The sequence below is a fragment of the Orycteropus afer genome, unplaced genomic scaffold (genome assembly GCF_000298275.1).
Source record: "Orycteropus afer afer isolate SDZICR_OR568_19922 unplaced genomic scaffold, OryAfe1.0 scaffold00476, whole genome shotgun sequence".
Taxonomy (NCBI): domain Eukaryota; kingdom Metazoa; phylum Chordata; class Mammalia; order Tubulidentata; family Orycteropodidae; genus Orycteropus; species Orycteropus afer.
In genome coordinates, this window is record NW_006922063.1 from 1,414,240 (window position 1) to 1,442,126 (window position 27,887).

Consider the following 27,887-nt stretch of genomic DNA (forward strand, 5'->3'; position numbering starts at 1 on the left):
TTGGGTTTCCAAGGTGGTATCACTATGGAAGTAGATTGCCCAACCTTCCTTCCGAGGAGTGGCTGGTGGGTTTGAACCGTCAGCTTTCTAGTTAGCAGCCAAATGCCTTTCCATCTCTAGGGTGGTTCATTTTAAGCCTAGTGAGATGGCAAAACTGGCCAATCCTCACATCAGGGTTCCATACACCTTGTTTGCACAGTCCCAACCCAAAAGGGTGCCGTGCACCTTATTTACATTATTAGCAAGCTATCTAGTCCCCTTGGGGAGCCACAAGTATTTTACATTTGCATAGTCACCCCAGGCATCTGGTGGGAGTCACAAAGAGCATGACTAGAAGAGCCACACCAAGTAATTCACTGCACCGCACCTGCCATACATGGTCCCACCTTTGGGTCCTCACAGCATAGTGGGAGTGGGCACAGAAAATGGCCTCAAACAAGGAGATGCTCATGGAACTGAAAAGTCAGAGAGGGCTTCCTGGAGGAGGTGTCGTCTTAGTGGGGACATGAATGATGAAGTTAGGGCAAGATCCCCCCAGCATATACAAAGGACCTAAGGTGGGAAGAAGCATGGTGCAGAGAGTGGACCCAGGGGTGAGAGTGGTATGGATAAGGTGAGGGAGGTTAACACAGGCCATGTAGGCACGGTGTGTCATTTTGTTTTTATCTTGAATACTGGGAACCTCAGAAGGGTTCTGAGAAGGGAAAGGACATGATCTCTTTTGGATGTTAATAGACTCCCTCTGGCTGCTCTGGGCATCCAGTGAGCGATGCTGGTGGTTTGGCCTGGGCCAGAGCCCAAGGAGCAGAGTGGAGAGACATGCCCATCTTTGGAGGTAGAATCACAGAATGTGGGGGGTTGATGGGGAGGGAGAGGCCCAGGATGATACCCCTCCTCAGCTGCACAGTATCAGATGGTAGAACTCTGAGAGAGAGCAGTTGTCTTGCTGATCGTGACTGGTGATGCTCTGGGTGATGGGAATCTGTTTGCTTCACTAGACTGAGGATGGGGCCAGCGCTGTCTTAGCCACTGCTCTGTTCCTGGTACAGGGCTGGGCGCTAGAAGAGAGCATGATAAACAGTTCATTTTGCATTTATGAAACGGATAACGTTGTTGACACTGGGAATATGGTTATGCACAAGACAGACAAAAATCCCTGCCTGGTATTGTGGAGGGAGAGACAATAAATAAAGACATACGATATTTATTATGTTAGAAAGGGGTAAGTGCTAAGGAGAAAAATGGAAAGGGTAGGGAGCGGTAGGGTTGGGGGGGTTGCAATTTTGAATAGGGTAGCCAGGAGAAGATCTCACTAAGAGGGTGGCGTTTGGGCAAAACCTGAAGGATGTGAGGGAGTGCACTCTGTGTACCTGAGCTAAGAGTGCTCCAGGCACTGGAAATCACACACACAAAGGCCTTTCCCTCTGACATGGAGTGAGATGCAGCCCGGGGAGGGCTCCGAGCTGAGGAGGACCCTGATCTGACTTAGATGTTCCCAGGAGCCCTTTGGCTGTGGGTGGGGAGCAGACTGGAGGTTCAGGAAATAAGGAGACCAGGGAGGAGCCTGCTGTGGTAGTCCACGTGGGTGATGGGTTGGACCGGGGTGGGGGCAGTGGAGGACGGGCGAAGCAGGCAGGTTCTGGGCATCTGTTTTTTTCACTACTGTAACTCCAGTGTCTAAGGCATTTGACTGCTAACCAGAAAGTTGGCAGTGCAAACCCACCAGCTACTCCGTAGAAGGAAGACTGGGCAATCTATTTCCGTAAAGATTTACCACCTTGGAAATCGAAGGGGGGTCGCTGTGAGTTGGAATCGACTCGGTGGCAGCAAGTTGTTTTTGTTTGTTTGTTTGTTTGTTTTTCCCAGTAACCCAAATGTACAGAACAGTGCCTGGCACACAGTAAGAACTCAATAAACAATTGTTGAATGTTGAATGAATGAATAATTGAATGATTGACAAGCTGAAAAGCTCATGGTTGCTCTCTGACTCTGACCCCTCCACCACTTCCTTCCCCAAGGAGAACCTGGAACTCAGACAATCCATTTAACAGTCCAATTGAAGGTTGTGGAGGCTGTTGGGTTGCTGATCACCCTGAGCCTGACCCTGCCTCACCCCTGTCCCCTCTGCTTCCCCCACAGCAACCCTGGCATCAGCCCCCACCCCAGCTCTGGCTCCAGTTTCCTCAAGGGCACCCCTGCGACCAGAGGATGATATTCTGTACCAGTGGCGACAGCGGAGGAAACTTGAGCAGGCTCAAGGGGGCAAGGGTGATGGACCCTGGGTGCAGCCCAGGACCCCTGCCTTCACCACTCCGGTGAGATGAGGGCTGGTAGGGCCTGAGGGAGCTGGGGGGAGGAAGCCTAAGGGGGAGTGAGGACCCTCCACCCTCCTCTGCCTCTCAGGGCCCTGTTCCCATCTATCTACAGGTCACTCTTGCCCCTGCGGAGACCTTTCGTCCCCTGGGAACCCAGCCTAAATGTGCCCCCCTGTGGGGCAGTGTGACCCAACCTGGTCCCTCAGAGGTGTTCTGTGTGGGGACACCTCCTGTTCCCCCAGGGTGCTCTCCACACATCCTCTGGGGGCCTAGTCCCCACGGGTTCTTCTGGGCCCCGCAGCCTGGCCCCTGGGTATCTCTTGCAGCGGTTCCTCCTGCGCCACCGTCCTCCACCTCTGCAACCCCTGCAGTCACCTCCGCACCCCCTGTAATCCCCCAATACCAGCCTATCGCCGCTCCTGGAAGCCCCGCCCAGACTGAGAGGCAGGACCCCAAGCCTCAGAAGGGCAGAATCCCATGCCAGAAACTTGCTAAACAAGTCTCAAAAGCTAGCCAAGAACCTGGCCCGCAGCTCAGAGGTGCTCTGGACCAGGTAGTGAAGGCTCGGCTGTTCCCAGACAGCTTGGAGGACACGCCCCCTCGCCTGGAGGGCCCGCCTCCACCCGAGGCTGAATTTGTGAAGGTCAAGGCCACACCCCCTCAAGCGAAGGTTGCATCCACTCGCTCTGAGGCCATACCCCCGCTGTCTCAAGTACAGTTTCCACCGGCCGAGACTCTGCCTAGTGGGTCTAAGACCCGCAGAGCCAGGCCCCGCCCAGCGGAGGCGGAGCCTTGGAAAGGTGAAGCCACGCCCCCGGCTCCTGCCGGGTATCCGCCTCCCAAGGCCCGGCCTCCTCTGCTCCAGGTGGAGTCTCTCCAGGCTGTGCCCGCGGCACCGCCTTCCGCTGACAACCACCCCTCGGAGGAGCTGCTGTCCCAGGCCGCGCGGCTCTTGGAGGCCGCTGAAGGTGAGCAGGGTGCACGCTGCTGCCCGTATCCAAGTCTTTGCCCCTGATTGACCCCCTAGTGTTCTTTTATTCCTAGACTCCGACGGCAGCGAGTTCCAGGATGATCCCGTGCTGCAGGTGCTAAGGGCTCAGAGGGAGGAACTGCGGCGGCAAAAAAGGTGACCTGAGGCCAAGATCTACTACACCAGGTCCCTGAATCCCCTGGGACTCCATTTGGGTGCCATCCTCCTGAAGCCCTTTCCAGGCCCGGAAACCCCATCCACAGCCCCGGACCCCATTCCTGAGCCCGTACTCTAGCCTCTGCTCCCCTGCATTTTCTCCAGGAAAGTGGATGCCCGGTTATCCTGCTTACTGGGCCACGTGGAGGCCCCGGGGTCTTGTTGCCCTTCAGCCAGGTTGCCTCCCACGTCCCCTAGGCAGCAGCTGCAAAGGAAAGGATTCTCCCTCAAGGCTAGACGACTTTGAATCATACAGATTGCTTTTCCCAATAAACACTTTTTCAGGTTACTGGCTGGCTGAGGTGGTTCTAGAAAGACAAGGGTTGTGCTAATTGAGAGAAATAGCTCCCCATGGCTCTGACCTGCTCCCCCATCCTGGTTCCTGACCACTGAGGCGGAATCTTCTTGGCAGAGGTGGGGGTCCAGCCCAGTCTCCAGGCAAGCCTGGGACCCACTTTCTCTGACACAGTTCAGCAGTGGGTCCTCCTTTCTCAGATAGGACCACAGGAACTCTCCCCTAGGCATGAAGCCATTACAGTGTTGGGCAGTGGTCATTCCCAGTCCACATCCTGCTGGAGCCAGAAGCGGCACTGGATGCAGCTGATCCCTCCATCTGAGAAGCGTTTCCTCGGCGGCCTCCAGGACCGCCCTCTCCTTTGCCGTCTCTGGTTGTGCCTCCTCGGTGCCCCAGCCTGTCAGCTTTGGTGTGCTCCAGGGCCCTGGCCTTGACCTGTCTACCTTTGCTGACTCCCCAGGTTTTGTCATCTAGCTTCACGGGTCTAAACCCAGCCGGTGTTCTGATATTTCCCAAATTTCTATCTCTAGCCCAGACCCGGCCCCTGAATTCCAGGCTTCTACATTCTGCAACCTGCTCCACATCTCCATCAGTGGGATGTGAGGGAGGGTTTCTAAGAGTATCTCAAACTCAGGGTGTCCTAAACTGGGCTTCCAGTCTTCCTCTTAAACCCGCTCCACCCTCACTTTCCCCGTATCGGTCATTGGCAGCTCCGTCCTTCCAGCTGCTCCTGCCAAAATCCTTATAATCCTCCCTGACTCCTCTTTTTCTAATACCCACAGTCAGCTGACTAGTACATCATGCCATATTTTAATGCCTTTAAAATCTATCCAGAATTCAACACTTTCTCCTGCCTCTGCTGCCTTCTTCCTAGTCTAGGTTATCATCTTTTCCTGTCTGAGTTATTGAAAAGCCTATTTTTGTTATTATAAAGTTGTTGCTGCAGTTCTTGGACAAGTGGTAGAGTCTGTGCCCCTTCTTGAAACTGCATGGGCTTTTGTGACTTCCTCAACAAATGGAATGCAGTTAAGTAGCACTGCTTAGTTTCCAAAACGAGATTAGGGATGATGATAGTTTCCACCTAGTTATTCCTTTTTAGGATCTTAAATTGCCATGTAAAAAGTTCCCAGGTTGCAAAAAGACCATGCTTACTGGTCTGAAAGAGATGGGTGAAACCACCAAGACTAGGTGGTCCCTAGCCCCTCCTTTGGGCCTAGAATTGAACTCACTCCCATGGCTTCCAGCCAAACAGTAGACAGGCATATAGGGTGAACATTTACACCAGGTAGGTACACTCAGAACAATCAATCATGGGAGATCGGAAGGGCAGTATTTGCACAGGGAGATAGCTCAGAGGGCAGGAATACATGGGAAAGAAGGCCACAGGGAAAGGTAACCACAGGGAGGAAGTGAGAGAAGAGCTGTTACATTGTGGGGATTGCAATCAATGTTTTGAAACAACTTGTATATGAACTGTTGTATGGCAAATGACTGTAAACTTTCACCCAAATCACACATAACACACAAAAAAAGTCCCCAGGTTGCCATGCTGGGGAGGGATTTGGATTACATGTTGTTGTTGTTGTTATGTGCCGTCAAGTCGGACCTGACTCAGTGACCCCTCCTTGGGTTTCTGAGGCGGTATCACTATGGAAGTAGATTGCCCAACCTTCCTTCTGAGGAGTGGCTGGTGGGTTTGAACCGCCGGCCTTCTGGTTAGCAGTCAAATGCCTTAGGCACTACACTACAGAGATGTGTATATCTGTCAAAACTTGGTGAGATTTGTGAATTGTACATAAGTTGTACCTTGGAAAAAAATTGAAAAAAAAATAGGGACCTCTAGTTGGAGATATGCACGCTGAAGCGGTTCAGTGGTAGAATTCTCACCCCTCATGGGGAAGACTCAGCTTTGATTCCCTGCCAGTGCTCCTCAGTGCAGCTAGCACTCGTCTGTCAGCACAGGTGTGTGTGTTGCTATGCTGAACTGTGGTTCCAGCAGACCTTCCCAACTAAGACGGACCAGGAAGAAGGGCTGCCAGTCAAGACACCCAGATGGAGTAAGAGAACAATGTGCAACAAAACTCAAAATCAGAAAGAAAAAAAAGACCAGGTGTGTCTGTCTGATGGAGCCTGGTAAGACCGCCGAGACCATGGCCCCTAGTTACCCTTCAGGTCTGGAATTGAACTCACTCCTGTGCCTTCTAGCCAAACAACAGACAGGCATATAGGGCGAAAATTACATCTAGTGGATACGCTCCTTAGAACGATCAATCATGGGGGAACAGAAGAGCAGTGTTTGCACTGGGAGATAGCTCAGGGGACAGGAGTGCAGAGGAAGGGGCACAGGGAAGAGGTAACTACAGGGAGGAAGTAGGAAAAGAGCTGTTACTTTGTGGGGATTGCAGTCAATGTCATGAAACAAAATGTGTATGAACTGCTGATGGAATATGAATTTGCTCTGTGCATTTTTACCCAAATCACAATAAAAATTCAAGAAAGGCTGGCTATCTATTCCAAAGACTGGCCAATGAAAACCTTGCAGATCATCACCATCTGATCCTATAGGGCATGGGGTTCCCATGAGTCGGGTGAACTGAATGGCAGCTACAACATACCAATGTCTGCGTGAGGCAAATCACTCAATTTGGCCTTTGTCCTTAGTTCCTGAGATATAACCTTTGGAATTTCCCAAGTGACCAAAATGCCATTATCTAAAATCTCCTGATAACACTTTATGCAAACTAGTGGAGAACTGGCCTAGTACAAAGATCATTTGGTTGGCTAACCTCAGAAAGGAAGAGGGTCATGATTTAATTAATCATGACTATTCAGTGAAGGCTGGCGGTTCAAACCCACCAGCCACTCCTCAGAAGAAAGGTTGGGCAATCTACTTCTGTAGTGACACTGCCTCGGAAACCCAAGGAGGGGTCGCGATGAGTCGGGTCCGACTCCACAGCACATAACAACAACATTCAATGAGGTCCCAGTCATGAAGCCAATAAAAGCTCTGGACAAAGAAGTTCCAAGAGCTTCCTGGCTGGTGAAAGAGATTGATATACACAGGAGGATAGCACACCCCTTTGAGACACAAGCTCTGTGTTGGGAGCCCTTCTGGTCCTCACCTCATGTGTTTCTTCCTTATACTTATCCTGATTCATCGGCCTTTTGGTATAATAAATCTGTAATCATAAGTATAGTACCTTCTGTGAGGAAGGTCATTTCAGTGAATTATCAAACCCTAAGGAATAATAGGAGCCAGCAGGTGAAAGAAGGTGTGTGTGGGCTCCTGAGCTTGTGGCTGGCATCTACCTGTTTAGCAGTCTGAAGGATGGTGTCCTTTTAACTTGTGAGATCTGACTTAGTTCCAGGTGGCTAGGGTAGGGAGGAATGTGCCACGTGGGCAGCTGGCATCAGAGCTGATTGACAAGTGGGAAAGTGGAGATTGGAAATATTCTCACGGTTGGGAACAGAATAGTGGCATTCTAAATTTTCCACGGGAGCTCTGGTGGCATTGTGCTATGGTGCTTGACTGCTAACCAGAAGGTTGGCAGTTCAAACCCCCCAGCCACTCCTCGGAAGGAAGGTTGGGCAATCTACTTCCATAGTGAGACTGCCTTGGAAACTCAAGGAGGGTTCCCTATGAGTTGGAGACAACTCAATGACACAGTAACAACAACAAAGTTTCCACATGACACAGTTGGCATATGAAGATTGATTTATTAGCCTCCTTGCAGTCTGCAATTTACCTTGAAATGCATCCAAAAATTAGATGGATTAATGGATTAATAGAGTAATGGATAAATGCAAGATAAAGTAAATATAGTAAAATGTTAATGGTAGGGCCTAAGTGGTTGATTGGAAGCTCTGGTGGCATTGCCTAAGGCATTGCTAACTAGAAGGCTGGTGGTTCGAACCCACCAGCCACTCCTCCAAAGGAAGACTGGGCAATTGACTTCCTTAGAGATACCATCTCAGAAACCCAAGGAGAGGTTGCTATGAGTAGGAATCAACCGGATGGCAGTGAGGTGTTTTTTTGGTTTTGGTTTTGTTTTTTGATTAAGTGGTGGATGTCTGGATGTCCACTGTAAAATTTAGTAGTATTTCACTACACTCTGTTGTTTGAAGCAAGCACAATCCTGCTCAGGTTCAAGGGGAAGAGCCATAGACCCATCTCTTGATAAAAGGAGTGTCGTTGAAAGTGTGGCATATTTTAAATCTACCTCAGGAGTTGATGGAAAAACTCCAGGAAGAAGAAACGACATGTGGGAAATCAGTATTAAGACTGAGATCCGCTAGTTCAAGAAGCTGAGGAAGTCCAAGCCCCCTCAGGGCAGCACGGTATACTTGAGAAGCACTGTAAACCTCTCCTTGGTCGCGGTCAACAGAGCTGTCCACCGTTTGATGAATATTTTATTTTCTGTCTTAAAACCAAACCGAACTCATTGCCATCGAGTCATTTCTGACTCGTAGCAACCCCTCCTTGGGTTTCCAAGGCAGTGTCTCTACAGAAGCAGATTGTCCAATCTTCCTTCCTAGGAGTGGCTGGTGGGTTTTAACTGCCAGCCTTCTGGTTAGCAGTCAGATGCTTTAAGCACTACACCACCAGAGCTCCCCTTCTGTCTTAATGACCTCCAAAATTGGGGATGCCCCCCCCATTGGAGAAAAACTTTGAGAAGCTCCTCATTGCATTATCCAGAGCAAATTTTAGGTGGTGACATCCAATTGCAATCTACTTTTGCTGTTGAAACATTGGTATTTCAAGAGAAACATATCAACATAAAAGGAGCAAGCAAGACTTTTTCTAAAGAAGAGTAGTGTAACAAGGCGTTTGCAAACATTGTATGTCCCCTCACTCCACCCCAACCAAAGACAAACAAGCTATTTTTCAGAAAGGGCACACAGGCTTTAGCACAGTTTTCCCTCATTCTCACATCCAGTTGGTCAACAAATTATGTCAGCTCTACCTTCAGAGGAAAAAGAGAGGCCAACACTTGCGATACCTCCCGTGTTACCACATCATCATCGCCTCCCGGCAGAACAATTCCAGCAGCTTCATCCATGGTCTCTCTGCTTCAGTCCCTGGCCCCTACCCCCAGTCTATTCCCCAGAGCACCTAGAGGGGTCCTGTGAAAACCTCAAGTCAGATTCTATCCCTACTGTGCTCAAAGCTCTCCTATGGATCCCATCTTTCTCAGAGTACAATTCAAAATCCTTATAATCTAAAATCCTACAAGGCCCTAAATAATCTGGCCCTTATTATCTTTCTGACTGCATTTCCTCCTCCCTGTCTCTTCTGGTCTAGCTACACTGGTCTCCTTAAAAAAAAAAACAAACAAACCAAACCCACTGCCATTGAGTCATTCCAACTCATAGCAACCTCCCCAGGTTTTCCAAGGCTATAAATCTTTATGGAAGCAGACTGCTTTGTCTTTCTCTTGTGGAACAGCTGGTGGGTTTGAACCACCATCCTTTTGGTTAGCAGTCCAATGCCTTACCCACTACCCCACTAGAGCTCCTTACATTGGTCTCCTTACTCTTCTTTAAAGCCATCTGGAGCACTCCTGCACCTGCTACTTCCTCTGCACGTATTCCTCTCCCACTAGATAGACAAATAGTTTGCTTCCTCATTTCCTTAAAGTCTTTGTTTCAAATGTCACTTCTCCATGAGGCCTTTCCTGACCACTCTGTTTAAAACCGTAAATCTATCCCTCTCACGACTTCCTTTCCCCAATCCCTGCTTAATTTTTTTTTTCTGTAGCATTTACTACCTCTTAGCAGTCTACATTTTCTTTCTTTTTTTAATATTTGTTTTGTTCATTTTCTTTTTTCACTAGCTTTTGACCTCCAAGTGGGCAGGGTATATCTTCCCCTATTTTGTTTAGTGATGTATCCATAAATTAAGTAATCAAAATTTTTGAGTGAATGAATAAATGAGCCAAGGACATGCTCTCTGAAGTAAGAGCTCTGTTGGAGGCATGACTGTAGTGGAATGAATCACTTTCATGTGGGCTCTACCCATGGTCTTGTAACTCCCATTAAATGATTGACTGTTGTTGTTATGTGCCCTCCAGTAGGACCTGACTCTTAATGACCCCTCCTTGGGTTTCAGAGGCAGTATCACTATGGAAGTGGATTGCCCAACCTTCCTTCCGAGGAGTGACTGGTGGGTTTGAACCGCCAGCCTTCTGGTTAGCAGTCAAGTATCTTAGGCACTATGCTACCAAAGCTCTATGCAAATAAGGTACATAGAACCTTTTCAGTTATTTGACAGTCAGCTAATGCATATAAGGTGTAGGGGATTGGTTAGTTCATGGTCTTGCTGGGGAGAGGTAGCCTTGAAATTGACAAGGAGCTTGTTATATAAGCAGCTTCCCTGACAGAGGTTTTAGAGAGACACAGAGAGAAAGAGAAGGAGCTATAAGACTGAAGCCAGTGAGAGGCAGTGCAGCCACAAGGACCTCACTAGTAGTGATAATAATAAAACCACTGCCTTCGAGCAGATTCTGATTCATAGTGACCCCCATTGGGTTTCCAAGGCTATAAATCTTTATGGAAGAAGATTGCCTCATCTTCCTCCCATGGAGCAGCTGGTGGGTTTGAATTGCTGGCCTCTGGTTGGTTAGCAGCCGAATGTCTTACCCACTACGACACCAGAGCTCCTTAGCAATAGCAACAGCAGTGCAATACAGCCGGCCGGGATCAGGAGATAGCTGTGTGATCACTGTGGTGAGCCTGGCCAACCACACCAACAGGAGCTGAGGTTGTAACTCTTGCCTGAGCAGGGCCCAGCAGCAGAGCAGACACCACCAAGAAGCTGTCCTGATGGAAGAACTGTATCCTCAATTCCTCCTGTTATTTCCAAGTTGATCCTCAATTGTAACCTGTTACTCCCCTAACAAACCCCCAAATCATAATTATGGTCTGTGAGTTCTACGTGGCTGCTGCAACAACTGTAGAGAAGTGGGAGGAATGGCTGGCGTCAGAATTGGTAAAATGGTTGGAGAGTGGAGGAATGTCTGACCTTCACCTCAGAGGAATCAGCTTTGGGCCTTGGGTGGATCTTGACTATTCTTCACCCCCCACCCCTATGCCCAAGTTAGGGGGGTTTGATGCAGCCATTTTACAGTGACCAATGGGAGAATCCTGCTGGAAAGGACTTTGTCACAGACAGGGTCAGTGAGTGTTTTCTGGACTTGGCTCAGTTAACGAGGGCATCCATTGGGCTTGGTTTCATGGCAGGTGCATGGCCATGTTCTGGATAGTGGAGTTATATCTGTTCTTAGGATAAAGGACCCAAGGCTGGAGCGCAACCTACAATTAGAAGTAGGGGCAAAGCCAAGGAAAATGTCTAGTGGGTAGGGTGAGACTAGATTCAGAAAGTCTAAGGTTCCGTCCTAGGCAGGTCCTCTGAGTGGATGGAAAACGTCCATGAGAGCGCTCTTAGGATTTTACCATCGGAGTCAGGATCTGAACTGACAAGAGGGTGCTAAAAGATAACCAAACCAGCGACGATTCTGACTCATAGCGACCCTATAGGTCAGAACAGAACTGCCCAGTAGCGTTTCCCAGCAAACTGCCACATCTTTCTCTTGCAGAGCCTGGTGGGTTCCAACGGCCGACCTTCCTGTTAGCAGCCGAGTGCTTCACCACTGCGCCAGCAGGGGTCCTAGAAAAGCCTCTTGGGGGGGGGGGCAAAGCCTCGAGGCCTTAGGAGAATCCGAAGATGAGTGTCAGAGGCGTGGCCACCTGGAATACACTACGGGAAAGGTCCATTGCTTGGAGTTGGAAGTGTTGGAAGCCATGCATAAAGAACCTGGGGGTGTGTCTCCAGAGGGGATGAGGGGCCAATGACAAGCGGTTATGGGCGTGGCGCTGTCAAACTTCTGTGGGGGCGGAACCGAAGGGACCAGGCCAGAGATGGGGCCCTAGCCAAAGCCAGTGAAAAGCCGGCAGATGGGTGGGGCGTAGTCCTAATGCCAAGGGTGGATCCAATAAGCAGCGCCGAGTCTTGCTACTCCCGCCCCTGTGGGGCGCGCGCCAGAGTCACGGGCAGCCGTTAGGGGCGGGGCCTGCAGCCGCCAGCGCGCGACTCGCGACCTCCCCTTTGTGTCGCCATGGCGGCAGCGGCCGCGAAGAGGACGACGAGCGAGGGGTCGAGCGCTGCCGGGGCCTGAGGAGGCTACGCGACCATGGTGGTGAGGGGCCCACGCGGCTGTCTATCCGTCCGTCCGCATGTCAGTCTGTCTGTCCGCGCGCGGCCCCGCCCCGCGCGCCCCGCCCTCGGCCCCGCCCGAGCCCTCGGCCTGCGCCGCCCCTAACCCCTGGTCGCGGTCCCTTCTCGTTCCCTGGCCGGGTCCTCAGTCCAAACCTTTACCCCGCCCCCGCCTCCTCAGCGCGCATCCTCATCCCAGGCATGGACGAGGATGACAGTGGCCTAGGACCGGAGCTCGGAAGGAGGGGCTGGTCCTGGGAAGGACCTACGTCCCCCCTAGTGGCCCCCTTAGGGATCTGGGGAGCCCTCCTAGATCCTTCACCAGCCCCCATCCCTGCGCTGTCCTCTGCATCCTCATCCCAACCCCCACCAGCCTGGCCCCCTCTCCTGCAGCCTCCTTCCACCACCAGCCCCTGCTCGTTCCTGAGCCCCACCCCCACCCGCTCCATCCTCAGCCTGACCTCTTTCTTCTCTTTCCCCCTCCTTCACACCCATCCCAGGCCCTTTCTGAATTACCGCCCATATCAGCCTGACCCTTTCCCTCAGCCTCTCCATCCCCTGCCCTCCTCTTCACCCTTCCCCAACCCGGAGCCAGTACTGCACCCCTGACTCCATCTTCTTGTCCTCATCTTCCCTCCTCCGCCATGGCCCTCTCCCACCATGCTTCTCCCGCTCATTTATCCATTCATTCACTCACTGAGATTTCCTCTGTGCGGGCCTCATGCTCCAGGCACAGAGAGAGTCAGAGCCCATCCTACCCTGGGGGAGCTTCATGGGTTAGAGGGGGCAGACCCTGAGTGAAACCCAAGGATGAACTTGAGGTTCCAGGGGCATGGAGGAGGAAGAAGCTAGAGCCTAGTCTGGGGAGTCCCCATCTGGCGGGTGGTTAATTTAGTCATCAGATTTTACCCAGCTAGCTATCACTGGGCACTGGGGACCCAGAGAGGAATCAGGCACAACCCTGCCTGTGAGAGGTACCGACTCCATGCCCAGCTGTGTTGAGCATGGGGCCCTGCTCCTGGGAGGTCACAGTCCACTGTGGGAGATGGACTCATCACCAGACAGTGACATATCAGAGTGGTAATAGGGGGAAACTGATATGTGGGAAGCACAGGCAGTCATCCAGGCTGGGATGAGGGACCCTCAAGGGATGAAGAGGCTTGACCCAGCTGAAGGGTCAGGGAGAACGTGCTAGAGGAGGAATTGTGTGAGTTGAGACCTGAGGGACAAGGAGGGAACCTAGTGAAAGTGTGGGGGAAAGAGTCCAGAAGAGGAAACAGACTTCACAAAGGCTGAGAGGGAAATGGGGAGCGCTGGTGGCATAGTGCCTGAGGCATCTGACTGCTAACCGGAGGGCTGGCAGTGCAAACCCACCAGCCACTCCGCGGAAAGAAGGGGCAATCTACTTCCGTAAAGATTTACAGCCTGGGAAACCTAGTGAGCGTCGCTATGAGTTGGAACTGACTCAATAGCAGTGAGTTTGGTGTTTTTGGTTAGTGGCATAGTGCCTAAGGCATTTGATTGCTAACCAGAAGGTTGGCCATTCAAACCCACTAGCTGTTCCATGGAAGAAAAATGGGATAATCTACTTCTGTAAAGATTTATTGCCTCAAAATCCAATGGAAATCACTATGAGTGAGTTTTTATGAGAAAGTGGTGCTTTTGCTGGTCTCTTAGAAGTTCACAGAGAGGAGCCCTGAGAGTGGCGGCAATGGGGACAGATGGAGCTAGAGAGATGAACAGAGACCATCTCAGAAGAGCCTTGAATGTCAGGCCAGGGAGTTCAGACTTTATTTTGAGGATAGCATGGAGCCATTGAAGGTCCAGGATCTATGGCGAGACAGACAGATTTGTGTTTTGTGAAAATGATTCCGGCACTTGTTGGAAGGAGAAGCTGTATGTGTGTATGTGTGTGTGAGAGGGGGTGGGGATGGTTAGAAGTGGAAGACGATGAGATGGAGGCTGTGATTGTCCAACGAGGAAAGGCATGGAGAGGCACACAGAAGAGATGACTGCTACTCTGTGGGCACCACAAAAGGAGTTTAAACAGGGAGGACTGGGAGCAGCCGCGCTCTCTCCCTGCTCTCCTGCCTGACCTTTGGCCATCTCCCCCTCAGCCAAAGCTCTTTCAGCCCCATCACCCCAGACCACACACGAAAAGCAAACTCATCCTCAGATCTGCCCTCAACTCCTCCTTTCCTACCCGCTTACAGTGTGTGGAGCAACCCAGGCCTCTAGACCCAGGCTGGTAGATAACAATGCTCACATTGTTATCTCCTAGCTGCCATCTCTGAGGTCCTCTGATTCTTCTCTCTGCTCTGCAGGCTCGAAGCACGGACAGTCTGGATGGCCCAGGGGAGGGCTCAGTGCAGCCCCTGCCCTCCACAGGAGGCCCCAGTGTGAAGGGAAAGCCTGGGAAGAGGTGAGGGATAAGGGACAGACTCAGCTGAGAAGAGGGACCAAGCTCAGGAGCCATTGGTGATGTGTCACTTGTCCTCCAGGCTCTCAGCTCCTCGAGGTCCCTTCCCCCGCCTGGCTGACTGTGCCCATTTCCACTATGAGAATGTTGACTTTGGCCACATTCAGGTATGGGACCTTTGCACCCAGCTGGGAGGTGAAACTCCACCCCACCCTGAAGCAATGACAACAGTTGCAGGGACAGGGTGGAAGGAGGGAGCCACTCATTCACTTGTTCCCTTTTTCATTCAACAACTTTTTATTGAGTGTTTGCTGTGTGTCAGGGCCCTATGCCCTGACTGAGACATCACCAGGCCCTGCCCATGAGGAGGTGCACGTTCGGGATCCATACGTATCCCCAGACAGTGCCAGCCCGAGTGGTCAGCACAGCCAGACTTTGCTTCCCTCTGCAGCTCCTGCTGTCTCCGGAGCGCGAAGGGCCCAGCCTCTCTGGAGAGAATGAGCTGGTGTTTGGGGTGCAGGTAACCTGTCAGGTGAGGCCATCTCTGCCCCTCATCTAGGCCAAGGGACTGATTACCATGGTCCTTAGCTCACTGTAATGGGACCCTGTGCCACTGAGCCCCTCCTGCTCCCACAGGGCCGTTCCTGGCCAGTGCTCCGCAGTTACGATGACTTCCGCTCCCTGGATGCTCACCTCCATCGGTGCATATTTGACCGGAGGTTTTCCTGCCTCCCAGAGCTTCCTCCACCTCCAGAGGGGGCCAGGGCTGCCCAGGTAACTGGCTTGTTGTCCCAGCCCCTCAACAACGATGTGTGAAACCACTGAGACAGGAGGAATAGTTAAGTCTTTAAACATTGGTATCTCCACATCCCAACCAATCAGAATGAGGAGGCCCTAGAACTGCAGCAGAGTTCTAAAAGCTCCATTTAGTTTTAGGATCATGGGGCAGTCCAGGGGCTTCCATGGCAGGGTGGGCAGCTTGGGACAGCATGTCTACCAACTGATATGACCGTATTCGGTATTTAACACTTGGGCAGCACCATGTATCCAGGCTAAATTTCACCCCTGCCCAGAGGTGAGCGAGGGCAGTGTGGGAGGGCAGTGGGTGCTCTTGGCTCCCTCACAAGAACCCATCCTGACAACCTGTCCCCAGATGCTGGTGCCGCTGTTGCTGCAGTACCTCGAGACCCTGTCAGGACTGGTGGACAGTAACCTCAACTGTGGGCCTGTGCTCACCTGGATGGAGGTGAGCCCAACAGAGGCGTGTGGTGTTGGGACTGAGTGCGGGGTATCCAAGGGGCCTGAACCAGCCTGGGCGTAGGTGTGGGCACAGAAAAGAAAAGCGCCAGAGTAGAGGAGGCATTGTTATTTTAGTGCCTGTGTGGGCACATGTCTGTGAGAGATGAAAGAGCATGTGTGCACATCACGCATGTGTGGTAACAGGTGGTGAGGATTTAAAGGTATATCAGTTAGAAATGCGTTTGGCTGTGACTACAGAACACCTGGCTAATAATGGCATAATCGAGAGGGTTTTTAGGTAGCAAAGGTGCAATGTCTGCCATGGAGGATGAGGGTGTAGGGGTGTATGGGGGCAGGCGGGGTCCTGGGATTTGCACAGGAAAAGAAGGCATTTTGCTTTGGAGAGGGCAAGAATTCTTTTCTTTTAATTTTTATTGTGATTTGGGTGAAAGTTTACAGAGCAAATTCATTTTCCATACAGCAGTTCACACACATTTTGTTTCATGACATTGACTGTAATTTCCCACAATGTAACAGCTCTCTTCCCACTTCCTCCCCATAGTTAGCTCTTCCCTGTGTCCTTCCCTCCCATGCACTCATGCCTCGCCCCCCAGCCATCTCCCTGTGCACACATGTGTCTCCCATGATTGATCTCTCCAAGAAGTGTGTCTACCTGATATAAATGTTCACCCCAGATGCCTGTCTGTTATTTGGCTGGAAGCCACAGGAGTAAGTTCAATTCCAGACCTGAAGGGTAGCTCGGGGCCATAATCTCAGGGGTCTCACCAGGCTCTACGAGAGGGCAAGAATTTAAGGGTTTGACCAATAAGCTCTGAGTGACAGGGTCTCTTAGGTGGGGGACAGGTGGTGACCCCCACTGGGCATGGAGGAACCCTCCCTGCCTTTATGATCACCTCCTTCTGGCCTCTCGCTGCCACATCCCTCTCCGTCTCAGCTGGACAATCACGGCCGGCGACTACTCCTCAGTGAGGAAGCCTCACTCAATATCCCTGCAGTGGCCGCTGCCCACGTGGTCAAACGGTACACAGCCCAGGCACCAGATGAGCTGTCCTTCGAGGTGAGGCTGTAGAGGAGAAGACGCAAGCTTGGCTCCCACCCCCCCTGCTGTCTCTGACCCCCACTTGCTCACTTCCAGGTGGGAGACATCGTCTCGGTGATTGACATGCCACCCACAGAGGATCGGAGCTGGTGGCGGGGCAAGCGAGGCTTCCAGGTGAGGCTGACGTGGAGCAGACAGGTGGGGGCTAAAGCAGCGTGCAAGCTGGGGTAGCCTCACCACTTACCCTAAACCCTCCTCAGGTTGGTTTCTTTCCCAGTGAGTGTGTGGAACTGTTCACGGAGCGACCAGGTCCTGGGCTGAAAGCAGGTAGATGCCATGGACAGGGTGGGAGTGCTGTCTGCATTCCTAGGCTATTGCCCATCTTTTCCACCCACTGTTCACCCCACAGATGCTGACGGCCCCCCATGTAGCATCCCAATTCCGCAGGGTGTCTCCTCTCTGACCTCAGGTATGGAAATAAGGGGCCATGTCCCTGTGCCCGTGTTCCACCGGGCCTGTGACTGCGCTGACCCTGTGTGGCCTGCCTTTGCCCCAATAGCTGTGCCCCGGCCACGTGGGAAGCTGGCTGGCCTCCTCCGTACTTTCATGCGTTCCCGCCCTTCCCGACAACGACTGCGCCAGCGAGGAATCCTGCGGCAGAGGGTGTTCGGCTGTGACCTCGGAGAGCACCTTAGCAACTCAGGCCAGGACGGTGAGGCCTGGGCTGAACTGCCTAGCCTACCCGTCCCATGCAGGGCGCAGCCTGCCCCATCCTGACCCTGGTGTTTTCACCCAGTGCCCCAGGTGCTGCGCTGCTGCTCAGAGTTCATCGAGGCCCACGGGGTGGTAGACGGAATCTACCGGCTCTCAGGCGTGTCCTCCAACATCCAGAGGCTGCGGTGAGCCCGCCCTCCCCAATTCTTCCTTCCACAGACATTGACTGAATACCATCTATGTTCTAGGCCCTGTGCCATGTGCTGGGGACACAGAGTTATCAGGAGTTGGGATAGCTTAGGGCAGGAGTGGACCAAGACTGAAGTCAGGGAGGGCTTTCTGGAGGAGATGACATCCCAGCCGAGGCCTGAAGGGTGAGACTATTAGCATTCTAAGCAGAGCAATCAGCCTTCATTGAGCACCTGCCTTATATCAAGCACTGTTTGAGGCAACGGGGACACAGTGGTGAATGAGACGACTAGAAAGCCCTGCCGATCCAGGGCTCACGTGCCAGAGCGAGAGACAAACAAGGAAATGACAGAGATCACTAGAACATGGGAGAGACCTCTGGAGAAAAAAATAGATTGTGGGTAAGGATGGTAATAAAGCAGGATGGAGTACCACCGTTTTAAACAGGGTAGGCAGAGGGCGCTTCCTGAGGGCAACCTCCGGAGGAGAGGAGAGAGTAAGCCGTGTGGACAGCCTGGGAGAAGTGTTCACAGTGCAAGGAACAGCCAGTGCAAAAGAGAAAACAGTAGATGTGCAGGGCTTATTTTTTAATTTAATTTTTAAAATTTTTAATTTTGATTTGGGTAAAAGTTTACAGAGCAAATTCATTTTCCATACAGTACTTCATACACATTTTGTTTCATGACATTGACTGCAATTCCCCACAATGTAACAGCTTTCCTCCCTGTAGTTATCTCTTCCCTGTGTCCTTCTTACCTATGCATTCCTGCCCGCCTCCCCCCGCCCCCCAGCTAGCTCCCTGTGCAAATACTGCCCTTCTGATCTCCCATGATTATTGTTCTAAGGAGTGTACCTATCTAGGGTAAATGTTCACCCTGTATGCTTGTCTGCTGTTTGGCCGGAAGCCACGGAATGAGTTCAATTCCAGGCCTGAAGGATGATGTGGGCCATAGTCTCAGGGGTCTCACCAGGCATCAGACCAGTAAACCTGGTCTTTTTTTTATGATTTTGGGTCTCGTTCCACATTATTCTCCCATTCTATCTGCGATCTTCATGCGGGGCCAAAATCCTGTTAGGATTTTGGCTTTATTCAAGTGAAGGGAAAACCTTTGAGGTAAAGAGGAAGAGCAAACACAAGTCTAGAGGTCGGAAGGGATGAGGCAAGAGCAAGAGGCTGACGGGAGGCCATGAAGTCAGAGAGTGAAGCCTGGGGAACCCAGTGAGAGACAAGGTCAAGAGGTCATGGTGAGTTGGAGCTTTGACCTCCATGTAATAGGGCACCAGCAGAGAGTTGTGATTTGATTTGCATTTTCCAGTGACTTCTTGAAGCCAGGAGAATGGCACAACGTTGTGGTAGGAACGTGGGCACACTCTGGGGTCAGATAGCCTTGGGTAGCTATAGGCAGGGGCATCTCCCGCCTGAGTCTCAGTGCCCTTTCCTGCAAAATGAGGCAGCCTTGTCTTTGCCACACAGGGCTGTCAGGGGGTTCAGTAAGTTTCTGCCTCTGAAGAGCCCACAGAACCTGGGAAAAGGGTTGCATCCATCTGTGGACACTTGGAAGCAGGAGAGGGGCGAACAAAAACATGAGACGAGGTAGTCAGCTCTGACCTGAATCTTTCTCCTCCTTGGCCTCGTGGCCTCAGGCATGAGTTTGACAGCGAGAGGATCCCTGAACTATCTGGCCCTGCCTTCCTGCAGGACATCCACAGCGTGTCCTCCCTCTGCAAGCTTTACTTCCGAGAGCTGCCCAACCCCTTGCTCACCTACCAGCTCTACGGGAAATTCAGTGTGAGTAAGGGAGCTGGGCAAAGTTGGAGGGCTGCTGGGATGCATCTGGCCCAGCCCCCTCATACCTGTCCGCAATCTCAGGAGGCCATGTCAGTGCCGAGGGAGGAAGAGCGCATGGTGCGGGTCCATGACGTCATCCAGCAGCTGCCCCCACCGCACTACAGGTAAACCAGGAGAAGCGGGGAGTCATTGTAGGGGTCTCGAGGGAGTCGAGGCTCAGATGTCCCCATCCGGTCCTACTCTCAGAACCCTGGAATACCTGCTGAGACACTTGGCCCGCATGGCGAGACACAGCGCCAACACCAGCATGCACGCCCGCAACCTGGCCATCGTCTGGGCTCCCAATCTGCTGCGGTAAGCTGGCAGCTACCAGCCCTGCCCCACAGTTCCCTCCCATGGGGAAGGCCTCAGATCTCCCTCACACCCAGGAACCAACTCAGCTTTGGTTGTCTTGTCTGTTCTGAGCACTGGGGACACAGAAGTGAGCAGGGCCCTCTTCTCCTGTCCTCACGTTATCATGGGAAAGGTGTATAATGAGCCATCTCAAGACAAATACAGAGTAATATCAAAGGTGATGAGTGCCAAGGAGAACTAAATACAGGGAAAGAAGATACTCAGGGTCATGACAGTGTGAAAGTAGAGTGGCAGGGAAGGCTTCAGTGAGAATCTTTCCGTGGCTAGCAGCAGAGCAAGCCCCAGGGGATTTGATGGTGACCAGCACAGGTAAGATCTCTGTGCAGGCAGAGCTCACATTCTTTTGAGAAACAGATAATAAGTAAAATAGTATGATAGTATGTCAGGTGGTGGATGTAAGAACTATGGAGAAAAATGAACAGAGAAGAGAGAATGGGACTAGAGAGGAGGATTACAATTTTAAATGAAGTTGGTGGGGAAGACCCTACTAAGAAGGTAACATTTAAGACCCAAAGGAGGTGAGGACCCATGTGGACATCTGGGGAGGAGCAAACCAGGCAGAGGGGGCAAGGGTGGTGTGGCAAGAACTGAGTAGAGGTTGAGAGGGAGGTGGTGATGAGGTTGGAGAGGTGATGGGGCAACCAGACGCAGGAGTGGCTTGTGGGTCACAGTGAGGGCTTTGGCTTTTACCTGGAGTGAGGTGCAGCCAAGAGGGTGCTGATCTGACTCAGGCGTTCACAGGCTTTCTGGCTGCAGGGGCAGGAGTGAAAGCAGAGAGACCAGGGAGGAGGCTGCTGTGATGGTTCAGACTGGAGAGGATGGAAGGTGGACCAGAGTGGGGGCAGCAGTGGGAGAGAAGAGTTTAGATTCTACATAGATTTTGTAGACAGAGCCAACAAGGTCTGCTAACAGGTTGGATGTAGGTGTGAAGGAGGGAGGGAAGGGTCAAGAAAGACCCCAAGGTGTTTGGCCTGGGCCATAAGAAAGACTGTTGACTGAGTTGGGGAAAATATAGAGGGAATTGGGGAACATATAGAGCGAGCAGGTTTTGGAGAAGGTTGACAGCCAAGTTCCAGATGTGATTGTCTTGAATAGATAGTCATTGCCTCCATTGGCTCCCCACCTTACCTAGCCAAAACCTGGCAGCTCAAGGCACCTGACTTCTCTCCCCTCCCACCCCATCCAGGTCCATGGAGCTGGAGTCTGTGGGACTGGGTGGAGCTGCAGCCTTCCGGGAAGTTCGGGTGCAGTCAGTGGTGGTGGAATTCTTGCTCACCCATGTAGATGTCCTGTTCAGCGACACCTTTGCCTCTGCTGGACTCGACCCTGCAGGTATGCCCATACCCCACCCCCTGATGTCCTGGCTACTGCCCCTTCCTTGTCAGGACCACCGTGGGAGGGCAAGTGGACTCCAGCCCTATCCCTACCCTGGTGAAGCTGGGCTTCCTTCCCAGCTCCTTGAGGACCCCACCTCAGCCTCCGTCCCCCAGCCTCCTTCTCATTTCAGCTCCTCTGCTCAGGATCCCCACTTCTTGGCCCTGACGCTGCTCTTCCTTCACCCCTTGTAGCTCCTGGGGGCGCTCAGGGCCATGGGTCCACCTGGGAGGAGGTGGGAGGTCCCCAGACTGGGCCCCGCCCCGGCCCCTCCCAGACTCCCTGCCCTGCCCTGGACCCCAGCCCAGTCAGGATTCAGCACATCGGAGGGCCCTCTGGCCTGAGGTAACTGAAGCCAGAGCCGCTGCCCTCGCTGGCTGCTGGGAGCTGCCTCCTCATCAGCTCGTTCTGCCTCACTCCTTCTCCTCACCTGCCTGCTGCCCACCCATTCCCGCCTGATCGGCCCTGGTCCCCTGCCTTGCCAGCCCGGGTGGGCACGCTGTGGGGCCGGGGCTTGGGCTGTAGCGCTTGGCTTTGTCTGTGGCGTTGGGTGACCCCAAGGCTGACTGGCATCCTCTTTCCACACTCCCCAGGCCGCTGCCTCCTCCCCAGACCCAAGTCTCTCGCAGGCAGTGGTCCCTCTACTCGCCTGCTGACACTGGAAGAAGCCCAGGCCCGCACACAGGGCCGGCTGAGGACATCCACCGATCCCACCACCCCCAAGGCCCCAGCGTCACCTGTGGATAAGTGAGTAGATGAGAGGCTGGGGGCGGGCAGAGGGCAGGCCTGGAGGCCTAGTGTCCTCACACTGTTCCCTGTCTCTCACCCAAATCCCAGGAGGAAAAGGGAAAGAGGAGAGAAACAGCGGAAGCCTGGGGTCAGCAGCTGGAAGACCTTCTTTGCGCTGGGTCGGGGCCCTGGCGTCCCCCGAATGAGGCCTCTGCCCTGGCTGGGGAGCACACGTGCCCCATCGCAGCCGTCAGGTCAGAAGCGAGGCAGTCAGCATGGAGGAGGCGGTGTGTGGAGCGTGCCCCTATGATTTCTGCTTTTCCTTGCAGGTAGCCGAACTGACACAGTCACACTGAGATCTGCCAAGAGTGAGGAGTCTCTGTCATCGCAGGCCAGCGGGGCTGGTGAGCACCCGGTGGGCCATACCAGTGTCCAGCTGGAGCTGGGAGAGGCTAGAGTCCTTGGGGTTGGCCTCCAGGTGCTAGACTTCAGATTCGGGAGTCCTGGACCGCTGGTGGCATAGTGCCTAAGGCATTTGACTGCTAACCAGAAGGCTGGTGGGTTTGAACCACCAGCCACTCCTTGGAAGGAAGATGGGGCAATCTACTTCCATAGTGACACCACCTCAGAAACTCAAGGAGGGGTCGCTATGAGTTGGATCTGACTCGATGGCCATGAGTTTGGTTTTGGATTTAAAAATTTTTAATCTGGATATTAGGTACAGTGAGTTGGATAAAGCATCACTGTTGGTTCGGGACATATTATTATCATTGGTCCATTCAGGACCCTTTAAAGCAGTTTTGTTTATTCATTCATTTTCTAAAAGATTTAAATAATATGAGTACCCATTGAGTCACTGGCCAATGCTAGAACCAGAAGAACCCCAGTACTTTACCTGTGAGCAGCTCCCCTCTCCCACCTGCTGCCTTCCCACCAGAAGCTCCTCTAAGTTTGATCATCACCAACCTCTTGCTGTTGGGGTTTTATTACATACAGGTGGTGCCTAAATTCCATCTTGTTTGGGTTTACTCATATCTGAAACTTCATTTAAAGGGTATCATGCTGTATGTAGAACTTGACTTCTTTAACTTACCACTGCGTTATAAACGGTAGTTTATAACCCTTGATGCTGAGTGTGGCTAAGCTCATTCCTCTCTAGTACTCCATGTGTGACTATACCATCATGAGTGTAGTCACATCTTACCCAATGGGTTTGGGGGCTCTTCTTGTTCTAGCATTGACAGAGCTGGTCCCTGGCATGTCCATGCTCCTGGGACATTGCTCTACTACATGCCCAGGAGTGATGGTGTTTTCCTGCAGGGTATGCCCCATTCATCTGTATGAGAAAAGGTCCAGTTATTTTCCAAAAGTAGTTCTCTCAACCTGGACTTCTGGAAACTGTGGGTGAGGTCCTGTTGGTTTCATGCTCACAACCCATGTGGTTGTCAGACTTTGAGTCTGGAATGGTTCTCTTCATGGTTTTGCCATTCATTTCTCTCATTGTCTTGGAAACCCAGTGGGGGTTGCTATGAGTCAGAATCGACTCAATTGGACTAAGTTTTTCCGGTGCTCTGTGTGCCTGAGCAGCTCTTCCTAGATTCACAGCCTTCGTTGCCCTCTCCAGGGAAGTTGCCATTTCCTTAACTCTTTGTTGGCTTGGACGGAGCTCTGGTAACATAGAGGGTAAGGCATTTGGATGCTAACCAGATGATCTGTGGTTCAAAACCCACCAGCTGCTCCAGGGGAGGAAGATGAGGCAATCTATTTCCATAAAGATTTACAGCCTTGGAAACCCAATGGGGGTCGCTATGAGTTGGGACTTGATGGCAATGGCTTTTTTCGGTCTGTTGGGTTGGGTGCTATACTCTCACTAATGGTTGAGTAGGTAAAGTTCTGACCCCTAACACCCGACCACCACCCTTCCAGGCTTCCAGAGGCTGCACAGGCTTCGAAGACCCCACTCGAGCAGTGATGCTTTCCCTGTGGGCCCGGCACCTGCTGGTTCCTGCGAGAGCCTGTCTTCCTCCTCCTCCTCCTCCTCCGAGTCATCCTCTTCCTCCTCCTCCGAGTCCTCAGCAGCTGGACTGGGCGCCCCCTCCAGGTCCCCTTCACACCGCACCTCTGCCTGGCTAGACGATGGTGATGAGCTGGACTTCAGTCCACCCCGCTGCCTGGAGGGGCTCCGGGGGCTTGACTTTGATCCCCTCACCTTTCGCTGCAGCAGCCCCACCCCAGGGGACCCTGCACCTCCAGCCAGCCCTGCACCCCCGGCCCCTGCCTCTGCCTTCCCACCCAGGGCAACCCCCCAGGCGCTCTCACCCCGTGGGCCCGCCAGCCCTGCCTTGCCCACTGCCCTGGACATCTCAGAGCCCCTGGCTGTATCAGTGCCACCTGCTGTGCTAGAGCTCCTAGGGGCTGGGGGGACATCTGCCTCAGTGACCCCATCGCCACCACTACCATCAGCCCTCAGCCCTGGGCCGGGCCTGCGCCCTCATCTCATTCCCATGCTGCTCCGTGGAGCTGAGACCCAGCTGAGCGACACTTGCCAGCGGGAGATCTGCAGCAAGCTGGCACTTCCTGGTCCCCGAGGGCCCCAGAGCCAGCATGGTAAGTCTTGCTGGGTACGCCCTACATCCTCATAGACCCTCAAGCTGCATCCAGGGCCTGACTGACCAGCCCTTCTTCCCATTCCTCTCTGCATAGGTATGGATTCTCCACTGCTGCCCCCACCCCTGTCCCTCCTGCGTCCTGGAGGTGCCCCACCCCCACCCCCCAAGAACCCAGCACGCCTCATGGCCCTGGCCCTGGCTGAGCGGGCTCAGCAGGTGGCCCAGAAACAGAGCCAACAGGAGCATGGGGGCACTGCCCCTGCTCCCCGCTCCCCTTTCCGCCGCTCACTATCCCTGGAGGTGGGAGGGGAGCCCCCCGGGACCTCAGGGAGTGGGCCACCCCCCAACCCCCTAGCTCACCTGGGGGCTTGGGCCCCGGGACCCCCACCACACCTACCAAGGCAACAAAGTGATGGGAGCCTGGTGAGGAATCAGCAGCCCACAGGGGCCTCAAGGAAGGGACTCAGAGGCCCTGCCCAGGTCAGTGCCCAGCTCAGAGTGGGTCGAGGGTGGAGGGACACACCAGGGACTACAGCCCAGTTACTATGTTCTGTCCCCTCACAGGTTCCTACCCCCAGCTTCTTCTCACCAGCCCCCCGGGAGTGCCTGCCACCCTTGCTCAGGGTCCCCAAGCCAAGCTTGTACCCCCTGGGCCCTCCATCCTTCCAGCCCAGCTCCCCAACTCCTGTCTGGAGAAGCCCCTTGGGACCCCCTGCACCCCTCGACAGGGGAGAGAATCTGTATTATGAGATTGGGGGTGGTGAGGGGCCCCCCTACTCCGCCCCTACCCGGTCCTGGAGCCCTTTCCGCTCTATGCCCCCCGATAGGCTCAATGCCTCATATGGCATGCTTGGCCAATCACCACCACTCCATAGGTCCCCCGACTTCGTGCTTAGTTACCCGCCACCTCCCTCATGCTTCCCCACTGACCACCTTGGCTACTTAGCACCCCAGCATCCTGCCCGGCGCCCCATTAGGCCTGAGCCCCTCTATGTCAACCTAGCTCTAGGGCCCAGGAGGCCCTCACCTGCCTCCTCCTGCTCCTCCTCCCCTCCTGCCCACCCCCGGAGCCGCTCAGATCCTGGGCCTCCAGCTCCCCGCCTCCCCCAGAAACAGCGGGCACCCTGGTGCCCCCGTACTCCTCATAGGGTGCCTGGGCCCTGGGTCCCACCTGAACCTCTCCTGCTCTACAGGGCAGCCCCCCCAGCCTATGGGAGGGGGAGTATACACTACCGAGGGTCTTTGTATAGGAATGGGGGTCAAGGAGGGGAGGGGGCTGGTCCCCCACCCCCGTACCCCACTCCCAGCTGGTCCCTCCACTCTGAGGGCCAGACCCGAAGCTACTGCTGAGCCAGAGCTGGGAGGGGTGGTCCTCCTTCCCCTTTCCCCTCACTGGATCTTGGCCCAACCCCATCCTGTGTTTTGTATTTTCTTGAGCTCCTGATCTCTACCCCAGGTTTCTAACTTTGTAACTTGCTTCTGATGTGGGTCCCTAAACTATGATCATAGCTTCCCTACTCTAGGCTGAAGGGCACACCTATCTCTCTATCCTTCATTCTGGGGGCCCTTGCACAAATCTGAGGGTGGGCTGGGCCAACACCCTGTCCTCCCTCTTCCTCCAGGAGCCCCCAGTATGTCCTGCCCTGCGCACAGGGGGTTGGGGAGTAACTCCTGTCCACCCCACCCCCCACTCCACTAAACCACCTGACAAAATTAATGAATAAAAATGGTGAAAATGTGGCCACTGGTGTCATGTTAGGAACAAGCTCAGAGAATGAAGAGGGAGAGAGATGGGTCGCTTTACCGCTGTGTTTCCTTGGGGCAGGCACTGAGTGGGCAGTCACTCCTGGGAGGCTTTGAAGGCAATCTCTGCAGAGACAGGGCCATGAGTCCCCTACGAAGCTGTGTCAGAAGTTGAGCTGAGGCTGGACCTACCGTAGGGTTGGAGTCCACCTTGCAGCTCTGGTATGATCTCTTCCAGAAGATCCATTTTAAGGAGTAAGAGTGGGGGGTTGACCTAGGGTTACCTCAGAGATGAGGGAGGAGTCCAGGGCCCCTACCCAGGGCTCCATTTCTCACTTCTGCAAGCTGGAAAAGAAAGAAAGCTCAGATCATCTCAGTGGTGGGTGCCTGCAGAAGAAAGATTGGAGCTGGCACCCATGGCCAGGGGGCCTAGGAGGGGACGAACTAAGGGTCCCCTGCTTCACCTGCCCTTGTTTCTTTCCCCATCAGCAGCCTCTCAGGGTATAGGAAGACTCCCTGTTGGTCAGCAGGTGGTGGTGGGCTCAAAGGGCTGGGAGTCCAGGGGGGACAGCCCTGTGTATGTGCTGCAGCAGCCCCTATAGGGGCTGGATCTTGGCCAAGAATTTCCTCTCAAGCTTCTTCACAGAGCCTTGGGTCCCCAGCAAGAAAGCTAAATCCTAAATGCTGGCATAGAAGGAGGGGCACTGTGGGAGCGGGGTTGGTCAGGGGTTACAGATCAGTAAGGAAACAGGTCAGGGTCCCTGGAGGAGTCACTTGTCAAAGAAGAAGCAGCCAGGGAACTTGGGGTTGGTATGGATTGGGGAGGGTGGAGCAGGGCTCTGGGGGCATCCATACCATTGAGTTGAGCTCCAGGCAGCATGCAGGCTAGCCCTGGCAATGGTCTCCTGAGACTCCAGCCAACAGCAGGGGCTAGGGCCGGGGCTGTTGCCTAGAGTCAAGTTGTTGCCCAAGCCCCAAGCTGCACCCCTCTGGCTCCTGCTGTGGCTCAAGACCTGTACTTGGGGCTCAAAGAATTGCTGGGGCTGTGGAGAGTGGTGGTGCAGAGCTGGCACAGGTTGCCCAGGTGCCCCACAGCTTCTTTGGTCCCCCACATTGCCACCCTGGCTCCTATCAAGGATGGGATGGGACCTAGGGGCAACTCAAGTGGGGGGGATAGGTCTAGGTATGGTCTTGGCTTTGGAAGCTATTCCATAGTACAGTGTCTCTGGGGGGATAGACAAGTTGTGCCCAGCATCCACCATCACCCCATCCTTGCTCTCTTACTTAGTGGAGAACCCTGGGGTGGGGGTGGGCAGTGTGACCTGATTCATCAGAGAACTCTTGTCAGGAGCCAAGTCCTGTTGGCCATGGGAACAAAGGCCCTACTATGTCTATGACCATAGTAGCCCCTGCCCACCTGTTGTGTACCTGGGCCATGGCATCATGCAACAAGTACTGTTGTAGTCTTGCAACAGTTCTCCACAGGCTGCCCTGCCCCAGCAGTCTGCAGGCCCTAGGCCCAGTCCAGCCTGCACCAGAGCCTGGTAGAGGGCTAGCACCAGGAGGTCCAGAGCTGGGCTCTCACCTGCCTCCAGCTTGG

General features: G+C 53.5%; 2 protein-coding genes across 2 annotated transcripts in view; both read left to right on the forward strand.

Moving 5' to 3' along the window:
- PROSER3 (proline and serine rich 3) overlaps positions 1–3,748 on the forward strand; it is a 12,241-nt gene extending 8,493 nt beyond the window's left edge. The window contains exons 7-10 of the mRNA XM_042782819.1: positions 2,140–2,315; positions 2,428–3,283; positions 3,360–3,441; positions 3,607–3,748. Of these exons, the coding sequence (XP_042638753.1) occupies positions 2,140–2,315; positions 2,428–3,283; positions 3,360–3,441; positions 3,607–3,748 (1,256 nt within the window). The remainder of the gene's footprint in view (positions 1–2,139; positions 2,316–2,427; positions 3,284–3,359; positions 3,442–3,606) is intronic.
- An 8,981-nt stretch (positions 3,749–12,729) lies between these two features.
- Positions 12,730–25,894, forward strand: ARHGAP33 (Rho GTPase activating protein 33). The gene is given in 22 exon segments (XM_042782813.1): positions 12,730–12,805; positions 14,047–14,048; positions 14,333–14,430; positions 14,510–14,594; positions 14,879–14,959; positions 15,064–15,201; positions 15,581–15,673; positions 16,622–16,744; positions 16,823–16,900; positions 16,987–17,053; positions 17,136–17,195; positions 17,286–17,438; positions 17,523–17,625; positions 19,274–19,418; positions 19,500–19,582; positions 19,665–19,772; positions 21,019–21,164; positions 21,800–21,953; positions 22,044–22,189; positions 22,265–22,339; positions 23,862–24,542; positions 24,639–25,894. Coding segments are annotated over 22 exon segments (3,951 nt in total).
- Positions 25,895–27,887: the final 1,993 nt, after the last annotated feature.